Source organism: Amblyomma maculatum, chromosome 2 (assembly GCF_055883805.1).
Source record: "Amblyomma maculatum isolate TAMU_Amacu chromosome 2, ASM5588380v1, whole genome shotgun sequence".
Lineage (NCBI taxonomy): Eukaryota > Metazoa > Arthropoda > Arachnida > Ixodida > Ixodidae > Amblyomma > Amblyomma maculatum.
Genome location: NC_139345.1, coordinates 119,400,321 through 119,413,635, shown reverse-complemented (window position 1 = coordinate 119,413,635; position 13,315 = coordinate 119,400,321). Strand labels below are relative to the sequence as shown.

General features: G+C 46.1%; 1 protein-coding gene across 1 annotated transcript in view; it reads left to right on the top strand.

The window, feature by feature from the left end:
- Positions 1-13,315, top strand: part of LOC146199705 (formimidoyltransferase-cyclodeaminase-like) — a 28,879-nt gene that overhangs the window by 11,148 nt on the left and 4,416 nt on the right. The window contains exons 8-12 of the mRNA XM_084595195.1: positions 4,557-4,745; positions 5,941-6,102; positions 6,609-6,652; positions 11,018-11,156; positions 12,998-13,093. Of these exons, the coding sequence (XP_084451321.1) occupies positions 4,557-4,745; positions 5,941-6,102; positions 6,609-6,652; positions 11,018-11,156; positions 12,998-13,093 (630 nt within the window). The remainder of the gene's footprint in view (positions 1-4,556; positions 4,746-5,940; positions 6,103-6,608; positions 6,653-11,017; positions 11,157-12,997; positions 13,094-13,315) is intronic.

The window sequence follows — 13,315 nt, the reverse complement described above, 5'->3', positions numbered from 1 at the left end:
GACGCGCCCCACAATGATCCGCTGCCTCGGCGCTCCAGTTCTCCGACGACACGAAATCAGCTAGTACCACACCGCAGCCGTGACCGGACCCCGCGACGTTCCGGTAACACCACAGCCGTAACCGCCGACCTGAACATTTCAGTGGACGGAACCGACGTGACAGCGCTTGTGGATACCGGCGCCGATTATTCTGTGATGAGTGGGCCTTTCGCCGCCACTCTGAAAAAGGTGACTACACCCTGGACAGGCCCACAAATTCGTACCGCCGGAGGCCACTTGATAACGCCGACCGGTACCTGCACTTCTAGGGTAACTGTGCAAGAAGAAACATACTTAGCAACCTTCGTCGTACTTGTCCAGTGTTCCCGCGACGTCATCCTTGGCATGGATTTCTTAGCAGAGAATGGAGCCGTTATCGACCTGCAGACTAAGTCAGTGACCTTATCGACTGAGAACGCAATACACAGTGCTTCAGAGCGACCGACAGCACTGCACATCCTTGATGATCACGTCACTATTCCGCCCCGTTCCAGCGTGATGACGTCTGTGGCTGCGAATACACTGCGAAACTTTGAAGGTGTCGTGGAGAGTAAACAGATCTTACTTTTCGAACGCAGTCTTGCTGTAGCCAGAGGAGTCGTTCGCCTCGAAGACGGCAAAGCAGACGTCCTACTCACAAATTTTGGCGGTGAGCACCAGCATTTAAGCACTGGGACTGTAGTGGCCCATATTTGCGGTATCACGCATGTTCGAAAAGCCTCTGGACTTGCGACGCTGTCATTTACTGAAATGGAGAGGCCTACCACCGATTTACACTTCGACATTAACCCTGCACTTTCTCAACTGCACCATCGCCAAGTGAACCAGCTCCTCCAGCGCTATCGGGCGACCTTCTTCAACTCTTCACGTGTTGGCAGAACCGATCTCGCCAAGCATCGCATTATTACGGATGATACCGTGCCACCTCTCAGACAGTCACCTTACCGAGTGTCTCCTACTGAACGCGCTGCTATCACCCGCCAAGTGAAAGAGATGCTTCGCGACGATGTCATCCAGCCCTCGCGGAGTCCATGGGCTGCACCTGTCATTCTCGTGAAGAAAAAGGATGGTACGCTGAGGTTTTGTGTGGATTACCGCCGGCTAAACAAAGTTACAAAGAAAGACGTCTATCCCCTGCCACGTATCGACGATGCTTTGGATCGTCTCTGCTCCGCGAAATATTTCTCTTCAATGGACTTGAAATCCGGATACTGGCAAATAGAGGTAGATGAGAGGGACCGCGAGAAAACTGCGTTTATTACTCCGGATGGGCTCTACAAGTTCAAGGCTATGCCCTTTGGTCTCTGCTCTGCTCCGGCTACTTTCCAACGGCTTATGGACACCGTACTTGCAGATCTCAAGTGGCAGACATGTCTCGTTTACCTTGACGACGTTGTGGTCTTCGCTCCAACGTTCGAGGAGCACCTTCGGCGCCTTGAAACTGTTTTGCAAGCCATAACATCCTCTGGCCTTACGTTAAAGAACGAGAAATGTCATTTTGCTTATACGGAGCTCAAGTTCTTGGGGCACGTCGTAAGCCACGCTGGTGTCCTGCCGGATCCAGAGAAAACGACAGCTATTGCCAACTTCCCTCCGCCCAAAGACCAGAAAGCTGTTCGACGATTTCTTGGCTTATGTGCCTACTACCGGCGCTACGTCAAAGATTTCGCTCGACTCGCCGAGCCCCTAACACGTCTGACAAAGACAGACACGCCTTTCACTTGGGACGCACCACAGGAACAAGCATTCAAAGAGCTTCAACGCTGCCTACAAACACCTCCCATATTGGCTCACTTCGACGAAAACGCCGACACGGAGCTTCACACCGATGCAAGCAACATAGGCCTGGGCGCCGTTCTAGTTCAAATCCAGGGCGGCCAAGAACGTGTAATCGCTTACGCCAGTCGCTGTCTATCTAAAGCGGAAGCGAACTATTCCGCAACAGAGAAAGAATGTCTCGCCATTGTGTGGGCGACGTCGAAGTTCCGGCCATACCTTTACGGGAAACCATTCAAGTTAGTAACTGACCACCATGCCCTATGCTGGCTTGCAACCCTAAAGGACCCTTCAACCCGTCTTGTAAGATGGAGTCTACGATTACAGGAATTCGACATAACTGTCACATACAAATCTGGCCGTCAGCATTCGGACGCAGACTGCCTCTCACGGGCCCCTGTAGATCCCCCCGCAGATGAAATTCCTGATGAGGCCATACTGCTAAATGCCATCAGCACAGAGTGCCTCGCTGAAAGACAATCTGCAGATCCCGAACTTCGTCACATCATGGACTATCTAAACGGTGCATGTACAACCGCTCCGAGAGCTTTCAAGCGTGCTCTGTCATCGTTATGTGTGCGCAATGGTGTCCTCATGAAGAAAAACTTTTCCGCCAGCCAAACGCCGTACCTGATTGTTGTACCTATGTGTCTACGTGATGAAATCTTACAAGCTTGCCACGATGAACCAACCTCTGGACATTTGGGAGTCACGCGCACGCTTGCAAGGCTCAAGGAAAAGTACTACTGGCCTCGACTTCACTCAGACGTTTCACACTATGTGAAAACGTGTCGCAACTGTCAGCGTCGTAAGGTGCCGCCGACTAAGCCCACCGGACTCTTGAAGCCAATAGACCCACCGTCGAGGCCTTTCCAGCAGATTGGCATGGACATGCTGGGACCATTTCCCCTTTCACACTCCGGTAACCGGTGGGTCATTATTGCCACGGATTACCTTACACGATACGCGGAAACCTCCGCTCTACCCAACGGTACTGCCTTAGAGGTTGCAAAGCTTTTCATCAATTGCGTTGTCCTGCGCCATGGCGCACCGGAGATTTTGATTACTGACAGAGGAGCCGCATTTACAGCCGAATTGCTGCAGCAGATTTTAATTCACAGTCATACTGAACACAGGAAAGCAACACCTTACCATCCTCAAACGAACGGCTTGACCGAACGCTTGAACAAAACACTCGCTGACATGCTCTCAATGTATGTCGACGTAGAGCACAAAACGTGGGATGAAGTGCTCCCGTACGTTACCTTTGCATACAATACAGCGGTCCAGGAAACAACGAACATGACACCTTTCCGTCTGGTCCATGGCCACGAAGTGACCACAATGCTTGATGCCATGTTACCACATCTAGACGACGGCAACCAACAACCAGATGTTCACACCTTTCTGCACCTCGCCGAAGAAGCCCGTCAGCTGGCCAGGCTGCGAATTCAGAATCAGCAACGCCGCGATGCCCAGCGATACAACCTCCGACACCGTGACGCCCGGTACACAGCTGGAGACCGCGTCTGGGTTTGGTTTCCTATACGTCGATGAGGCCTCAGCGAGAAACTGCTGTGTCGTTACTTTGGCCCGTACAAAGTGGTAAGCCAAGTTGGGGACCTAAACTATGAGGTTGTTCCTGATGGATTTAAAAAGTCCCGACGCTCCACGCTCCCGGACGTGGTCCACGTGGTCCGCCTGAAACCGTATTACGACCGATAGTGTTGACTCTTTCTGTGTGTGAGCAACTGCCCTTCGTGCAATGGTTTTTTCTTTATCTCTACCCACACTCCCAGCATCGGGACGATGCTTCTTGTACCCGGGGGGCAATGACACGCTGCATTCTTTATTTTCCCTCTGTGCTGATCGCGAGCGTGTGCCTCCTCGAGGCGAAGAAACCGACGTTCGTCTCCTCGAGGCGAAGAAACTGAAGTCGAAGCGGGCCTGCTAGTTTCCTGCCGCACTGTGACTTCTGTTACTCCTGTGTCCCGCGGTGACTTCTGATCAGAGACTTCACACCGTGACAATATGTTTCCGGAAACATGACTTCCCGCTAAGAGCATTCATATTTTTGTCAGACTATGATTGTATGATAGGGCTAGCGACCAATGGAAGGTGGGCTAATGTATGTGAGCAGGCCAAGCTTGGGTGCATGTGACATAAATGTGCAACAGCGGTTAGATGCCAGGACGGCTTCTTCATGGCTTGTAACTGCAGTGGGGTAAAGCATTCTAAACATGGCAATGATGCCTGATGCAATAGATCATTAAGGTGGCGCTCCGGGCTAGGTGGTATGGCGCTGCAAAAAGAAGTGTGGGCGAGACAAGACATAGTTCATGTCTCTCACTGTATTCTGTCCCTTCCATGCTGTTTTTATTCTCTACGTCAGATAGCACATGTGGTAGCCAGCTTCCACTGCAGCTTCCAGAGTGGCTTGCAGGGCATAAATGTCTTGAGGCAAATAATTTGAAAGCGACGGTGACAATGGAGAGGTTTCGGCTACCTCCATCTTTTTTGTTGGTGTTCTGGTACATTCTAAAGTCTCCTTCATGCTGAGGACAGTGCAGATGAATATTAAAGTCTTGAATTTTTTCCATGAAGTGCTGGCAGCCTTCTTAAATGAAAGTGTCTGTCATTGCCTTTATATTCTAAACTTGTTGCATTTTCAAGGTGTTGATGGTTTGTGCTATATTTCTTCCACAACCCGTGACATGTTCGCTTTTCTGCTTAACCTGTAGGCCATCAATCGGCTTGGACTCAACTCACTGGGTCCATTTGAGCCAGCAGAGCGCATCATCGAATACATGCTGCCCGATGACAGGCTGGGACCATTGGCACGGAAAACATTGTCCGACTTCATACACATAGTTGGAGCCAGGACCCCTACCCCTGGCGGTGGTTCCGTTGCTGCTGCCGTAGCCTCTCTTGTATGTCATCTTGCATTTTTTTTTTTCTTTTAATGATCTTTTTGTGTCATTTTGACCCCCAGTGTTTTGACCTTTCACTAAAGTATGCTTGCTAATGAACTCTCTGAGATGCGCCAATACAGAAAAAAAAAAAAAAAAAGCACTATAAGAAAGCTTAGTAAACAAGGTTCAAAGACTTTTATCGAATGCAGCACCAAGGGTGGAAACCTGTAGTACCTGTAATTGTGCAGAAACATTTTGTTGCATTGCTACTATTTTTGTTTGTTTCACTGGCTGACAAAAAAAAAAAAAAGAGATGCACACCTGTCTTGTACTTTAGCTTAATAGCAGGCTTTCATTAAGTAGAGCCCAAAGTGCACACCATGTATATTCAGAGCCTTGGGTATGCTTCTCTGCTCATCGTAATTTGTGATCTGCAAAGACTGAAATGCATTGCTCTCGCTCTACTGTTCTTTTCAGTTTAAGTTGCTAGTGCAGTGGTTAATTGTTTGCCTTCTATTTGTGCCTGTTTTTTTGTATCTTTCATTAATGAATGGGAGTAATAGCATCAGGAGATGGACAGAGTGTTGAAGTCGATCTTTAAAGGTTTCAGTTGCTTGGTAGTATTGGGTATTAATGCAATAGCAGTAAATGCCTCCATTCTTCAAAAAACCTAACATTCAGCATCACCATGTCCTGAAGGTGGAGAAAAAGGTAACGAAAGTTGCTAAGTGTGTTGGGTGGACAGATGATATGAAGTTTTGGGGAATATGACAGCTAAAGCTGGTGCAATGCAGGGTTCATTAGATATCGATAGGAGAGGCCTCCATTATGTTGTAGATATAACCATCTGATGGTAGAGGTTACGATGATAACACAACCTTCTTGTCTAGTGGGCCTAAGGGAATCCCCACAGGTGTAGTAAGATTTTGGAAATCTTGGTTTTCAAACTACACTCAACGATCACTATCCTCACGTAAAGCTGAACTATTCAGTTTCGGTCGGCCATGTGCTAGTCATCTTGGTTAGGTTAGGTTGGTAGAGCACTAAGCTTGGGCAAAGTCACCAAGATGAATGTTTCTTCATTAACAAAGATTTTGTGAATGACGGCTGTGTCACCTCCCTTTGGTGGACACCAAAGGCGATTACATCATATTTCACGACTCCATCTGTGCATTGGACAAGTTTCTCATATGTTTTCTATGTCTGGTTGCAGGGTGCCGCACTTGGAGCCATGGTGGGCAAGATGACGTATGGGAAGCGACAATGGGAGCGCTACGACGAGCAGATGCGAAGGCTGATCCCCATCATGCATCACACCATGGACGATCTGCTGCCCATGGTGGATGCCGACACAGGGGCCTTCAATGACTACATGGTGACGGCCTTGTCTGATCATTCAGTCATTTGCACCTGTTCTTTAATTTTGGAAACTAAAAAAACAGCGTGGGTGTGTTGTTGCTCCTCAACAATTCGACAACTGCTTTTGTGTGTAGGCAATCATAACTCACTTTAATTCTTTTTCTAATGCTCACGCACACATATTTGATAGGAATTTTCAGCGCATTATCTTATTCAACTCTTTTTTACCTCCTGCTTAAGTTTAATTCAGCACACGTTATACGATAAAAAATTGAAAGTGAACACTGAAAAAAGGGTTAAACAATAAAAAGGAGGATCTGTGATGTGTCTATTGATTCATTGGCTGTGGTTCTTGGAAGGAGGTGATAGTAATAATCCAGACATAGCAACTCACTAAATTTGATGGATGAATTGGCTGTGTTCTGCCATCTGGTTTTGTATGTGACCAGTTTATTATGTGTAACTGCCACATTGCATTGTAGTTAATGTTGCCTCCTTTTATCTATCTTTGTTGTTGTACAGGCCGCCCACAAGTTACCAAAGAACACCCCTGAAGAGGAAGAAGTGTGAGTTCCACAATATTCTCCCACAGAGCGCGAAAGCATAAAAATTACACGGGTTCAACGCTGCTGAACCAAATATTGAGTGAAAGCATTAGCTGCGGGTGACTGAGCGTTCTTCTTCTTCTCTTTTTCTTCTTCCTCAGCCCACATATAAATCCCCACTGTAACCAACCCATATGAGAGAGAGAGAGAGAGAGAGAGAGATATATTTTAATGGCAACAGGAGATGTCTGCCTGGTGGTAAGCCTAGCATGCTACTCCTGATGAGGGTTGAGGGATGAGGGTGACAGAGTGTGGGAGGGGAAGGGGAAATAAATGAGAAAAAAAGAGAATCGGTGTCGCACACTTTCACACGCACATAAGCACACACAGATGAGTTTTAAAGGGTATTGATCAACCCTGTGTCCTTAAGAAAAGTTAACTTTCACACGCACATAATCACAAGGTTCAAGGCGCAAGGTTGTTTCTTTAGGTAAGCTTAAATTATTGCGCAGTGTCCTGCGATGTGCAGTAAACCGTTGACAGGAGGTTACCAAATGTTCAAAATTTTCACACACATCACATGTAGAGCACAGAGGCCTGCTCGCTATGCCTATTTTATGTAGGAAGTAGTTTGTGTATGACACATTTAAGCGGATTCTGTGTGGACAGTTTCGATGCCACCTGTTCAAATTGTGAGGAATTCGAAAGACGCAAGTGGGATCTATTCGGTGTAGAGGTCGATATTGATGGTTCGGGTCACACCACAGAGAGCGTTGCAATCGCCATGATTCAGTTGCTACAAGTCTTGCTGCATCTCTTCGTGAAAATGGTATTGAAATTGTCCTTGAGAAATCTTTTAGTTCTTTTGCAGCGGCGTCTGCGAGGTCGTTGCCCGCGATGCCGCAGTGAGCAGGTAACCACTGTAGCACAATGCTGTGACTCAGGTCATAGGCCTCTGTGTGTAGCTTATTTATGTCAATGACGAGCTCTTCCTGAATTCTTGATGATTTAAGCAATTGTAGTGCAGCGCGGCAATCGCTGAAGATAACCCATGCTGCAGGGCGTTGTTGTAGAATATATATAATTGCTTCTCTCAGAGCTGTTAACTCAGTAGCCACAGCTGAAGTGCGATGACTGAGTGTTGCCGAGATTGTGGTGTGCATTGATGGTATCCACACGCCGATGGATGAAGAAATAGCTGTGACAGAGCCATCAGTATAGATGTGGCAATGATGACTGTAGCGTGCACAGATGTGCTCAAGGGCGAAGTATTTAAGTGCGGGTCCTGGGGTGTGGGCTTTTCTTTTGATGCCAGGTATAGTTGTCGAAATTTGCCATGAAGCAAACCTCCATGGTGGGAAAGATGACGGTACTGCGCGTTGATATTGCGCAGGCAGTAGATTGGAGAGTGATGTCATGCTTCGCTCTGAAAATGGGTGGGTAGGTTCACGTGCAAAGCGCAGCTGGGCGCGAAGCAGCTCCTGCGGTATCAGCACGGTTACAGGCAGACGTCTGCTCTCCGCCAGAGTTCCCACTGTGGAAGTGTTTTTTGGAAGACCAAGGCACACTCTCAAAGCTTTGGCCTGCATGGCCTCAAGTAGCTTAATGCTTGACTGCGAGAGGCCTTGAAGAACAGGGAGGCTATACCGCAGAAGACCTTCACAAAGTGCTCCATAAAGCCGTAATAAGGAATCGGTAGAGCAACCTCTTCTGGTCGTTGAGAGCATACGGAATATAGATGCGTATGAAGAGAGTTTGGTCTTAAGTTGTTGAACGTGTGGTGACCATGAAAGAGATCTATCAAAGGTCACACCTAGAAATTTTTGATGGTTGACATACGGTATAGGAGTGCCAGCAACTTTCAGTACATAACGGGAGAGATCACGTCGTGAAAATGAAATTGCTGCGCACTTTTCTGGAGATATAACAAGACCTCGCTTGTTTAAAAATAATGCAATGCCAACTATTGCTTTTTGTAGCCGAGCATGCACAATGCGCCTGTTTCTTCCGGAGCACCATATGCAGATGTCATCTGCGTAGAGGGAGATTTGAACAGTAGGTGGCAAGGACCTGTCCAATCCAAGAAGAGATATATTGAAGAGGGTTGGACTTAAAATCCCTCCCTGAGGAACGCCACGAGACACATGATGTAAGGACGTGTCACCTTGATCTGTTGACATGTAAATGGTCCTATCCCGAAGATAATCAGAAAGCCAGTTATACATTCGTCCAGCAATGCCAATTGAACGCAAGGCTGAATGAATCGCCTCGTGCGTGACATTATCAAATGCTCCTTTAACGTCAAGAAAAACGGCAATAATTAGAGACCGCTCAGCTTTGCTGCGCCTGACACAGTTGGCAAGAGCAATAACATTATCAATACTGCTTCGGCCTTTTCGGAAGCCAGACATTGATGGAGGGTAAATTCCCCTATTCGTCAAGTCCCAGGTAAGGCGTGAATGAACCATTTTTTCCATCAATTTCCCAACACAGCTTAGCAGTGCAATAGGACGATAAGAGTTTAGATCAATTGATGGCTTACCAGGTTTAAGAACGGGTATTACGCGCGCAGTCTTCCAGCTCTCTACAAGGCTGCCAGTTATCCAAGAGTTGTTATAGATTGTAAGCAGCTGAGTTTTGGCTTTTCTTCCGAGACGCGACAGCGAAGTGTAGCTAACATGGTCAGGCCCTGGGCAGGATCTTTTGTTGGTAACTGCTAGCGTAGCTTGGAGTTCTTCCATAGTGAACAATTCGTCTAGGAAAGAAGTGTTGGGCGACGGGACAAAGGTGGGGAGCACATTTTGCAGTGAAGGAGCTGCTAATGGAGCAATCATCTTTGAACAGAAAGTCTCTGCTACATGAAGACAAGTAGTATTGGCATTTAGAGCCACGCACTCGAAAGGATGTAGTTGTGAAGGCTGACTTCTTAAGCTTCGTACAATACTCCATACTTTAGATAATGGCTTTCTAGGATCTAATTTTGCACAAAAAGATGTCCATTTCCTTCTTTCTAGCTTGTCCAAATGGCGTTGAACGTGTTTTTGAGCTCGCCTAGAAGCCAACCCATATGAGCGTGCCTTAGTGGCCTATAGGGGTAACGTGAATGCCAGGGTCCTAGCAGACTGATTCTGACATAACCGTCGCATGTGAAACGAGAGACCCAAGTTGGCAGCTCCTGCCAGCTGTCACGTGGGGTGTGACGTCACAGCGTCACGTGGGTAAGACGTAACTGCGGCCAGGTCACGCGAAGGCTTGAAAGTGCGAGTAGTATTGCTTTCGCAATAAAATTAACAATAAGCTGTGCAGAGTTCTGTGATATGGTTAAAAGATACAAGTTATCCCTTTTAGGGCATATTGCCACACTTTTAATGGATCCCATTTGTTACTCCTTTTGTAGGTCCTTATTTTTAAATCTGCACTTTAATACTCACTTAACCACTAATCTTTTAACTTATCCGTGCTCCTATTATCTCAAAATGCTAATTAGCGTACAGCCATAAGCTACCACATTACACTTGCTAAACTACCCGAGATGGTATGAACCCCTGCGAGCCCCTGCTTTAACCAGGCCGCACATGTCTGACTTGAGATCCAAGGGTCTCTGAGGGTTTGATTTCCATCTCACCCTCCCACCTCAAAGGAGTTATCCAAGTGGTCACTATTGTAATGTGGTCTCGTGACATTGCACAACCTTCCAACTGCCACCTGCCAGCGGCATTCTTGTGATTTTTCATTCACAGAACCAATGCTGATGCCAAATTTTCTGGAGAACAGGGTCTTAAAAGGGAGCGCATGAAACATGGCAGGCAACATTTATGCAGTTGGATGGCTGTGATGACCATTGTGGTGCCTTTGATACACCATGTTGGGCATTGTTCTCATCTCTTTGAAAATTGATGAGCCTGGTTAAATTAATAGCAAAATAAAACGCTGGTGCTGTCTGCAGTGAGAACCTTTATCTGCCCCCCCCCAAAAAAAAGCTCCCATCAAAGCTTTAAAAACAGCAGCCTGAAAGTTCCTGCTGGGATGCCTTAAAAATGGCAGAAACTTCAGGGCTGTTAATTGTTTAAAAAATTTACGTGTTTTTCTTAGGATGCAATATTACGCACTGTCTTCCATCAACTATTCTTGCTTGTCTTACCACATCGAGAGAATGGAGATCAGGGAATGGACCTAGATCAGGGATGCCCAGTTTGAATTTGCGGGTGAAGGCTGACTACACAACAAATCCCCAAATAGAAAGAGAAGACGGATCTAATATCAGGTTTCCTCTACACGTGGCATGTCTATGATGGCTCTCATTTGTTCAGAAGACTATAAGAATTGTGTTTGCTTGTGAAGTTCTTTTCCTTTCTCGTAAGTGACATTGCGATGGCACCATGGCAGTCGTGAGGCTGCAATGCAGGCAGGCCTGAAGAAGGCCATTGCCGTCCCACTTGGAGTGGCTCGGTCTGTGAGCAAACTGTGGGACACTGCCAAAGAACTGGCCTCCATCATCAACATCGGTGCACGGGCAGATTTACAGGTGAGGCTGATTGACCGCAGTCTTATTAGCCTCAGGGAACTACAGCAGTTTTGAATAAGGTTTTTCACTCAAAGATAAAGATAAGGACGATATGTATGTCTGTTTGAAAGTGGCAGTAACCTTCGTAAAGAAGGCGGACATACAGTACAGTGCTTAATGGCAACTGAGGCTGGTGCCTTGGTCATTTTTTCACTGGCTATGGCCAGGAGTAAACCAGAGTAGTATGTTACAGGCATGGGCCATAAGGCAAAATTTTGGAAAATAGAAACAGTCTGGTGGTTTTATGTCCAGAATGCTTTTATTCCACGCCACAAGCACTTAACTACAATTACTGGGATTACCCCAGTGGAGCTTGTTGGTAGAGCATGACTTTTGGGGTAAACTGCACGAAACAAAAATGATAGGCCAAATAAAAAAGAAGCAAAAGACAGTGCTTGTCTTGTGTTTCTAATCCTTGTTTGTTACTTCCTCCATGCCTTCCGCTTCAGGCATCTTTTGAAGATGCTGTAAGCATCAAGTTCAAGACATGCACTTCGTTTTTTACAGTTGGTATTAGAGAGACACTTGTCTACTTAACATATGTAGGCATGAGTGACAGCAGTTCGTGATAGTAGTTGCATCGTAGCACTAAATGATTAAGCAGTGGGTGTAAACGGATCATGGAATCAGAAGAACTAGCAACGCTCCTGCACAGCCCAGTTATAATCTAGAGAAAGCAGACTGCAGGCGGACCTTGCTGATAGACGTTGGTGTAAAAACTGTTTGGAACTGCATGTATGAAATTAAACAAACTGTAGTTCATACTGAACTGTGCCAGGATGAAAATTTATATAACTAATCATATTAAACAAAACTGTTCTTGAGGTGTGACAGTATATCTTCCATGTAGTAAAGGCAGCCTGTTCAATCTGAATTAGTTAATTTGAATTTTATTGAAGGAGGTGAAAAGCAAGGTGTCCATGTGCTGTGAAATAGAGCTGTCGGTTTTCAGTTTTGTCTCACTGACTGCTTTGAGAACTTTTAATGCACATACTGCCACCCTATTCCTTTCCACATTAGGTGAAAACGAAGTAGTGCTTAAACAGTGCAAGAACGCCCAGTTATCTCAAAAGCTCTGTACTAGTAAAGCCTGTAGAGAAAAAAAAGTTAGTGCTTAATAAATAGTGAATGTATATACAAGAGATGAAAGCTAGAAAATAATGCTAGATAGTTTGATTACATTCAATTCATCAGCAACTTGTAATGTAAACATCTCCAAGCACTGAATATTCTCGTAAGCTGTTACACTGACTAGCAGTGGCCAACTTTTTCAGACCCGCCGTGGTTGCGCAGTGGTTACGGCGCTTGACTACTGTGCCTAAGTATGCGGGATCGAATCCCGGCCTCGGTGGCCACTTTTCAATGGAGGCGTAAAGCAAGGCGCCCGTGTGCTGTGCGATGTCAGTGCACATTAATGAGCCCCAGGGGGTCGAAATTTCCCGAGTCCTCCACTACGGCATTTCTCGTAGCCAGAGTCGCTTTGGGACGTTAAACCCCACAAACATAATCAAACCAAACCAGCCTTTTAGTAAGAAAAAATAGCAGTAAATGTCATTGCACATCATTCTTGAGTCACATTTTTAAAATTAATGCTTTTCGATGATACTTTCTTGCATAAGGCATTCTTTCCTTGCCGTTATCAAGGAATGTTGCAGGTCTTAGACTGTAATTTGTATTTAACAACAAAGTGGTAATTGATGGCTAGGGGGCTCAGCAGTGATTAAGCCGTACAAGTTACGAAGTTTGGCCTTCAAACAGGCAGTCAGCTTTCATGTTGTAAATCATGTTGTACTCAACTCTAGGTTGGTGCACGCTGCCTGGAAACTGGTGTGTTTGGTGCTTACTGGAACGTCATTCTAAACTGTCAGGGACTGCAGGATGAAGTTTACAGAGACGAGGTGTGTATACTAGTGTTGTACTTCTTTTGCACTCTAACCGACGGCAAAGAGCGTTGTGTCCTGTCTGGGGTGAAAATCTAAGAGCGATATTGATGCATGTCAGCTTTTTATTACTGTTGAGGTTTTTTTATCTTTTCGATGCACATCAAAATAAAAATGGAAGTGGCAAAATTGACTTTTGCAGTTGTCAGTTATCTTATTGAAAGGCTGGCCATAGTTTGT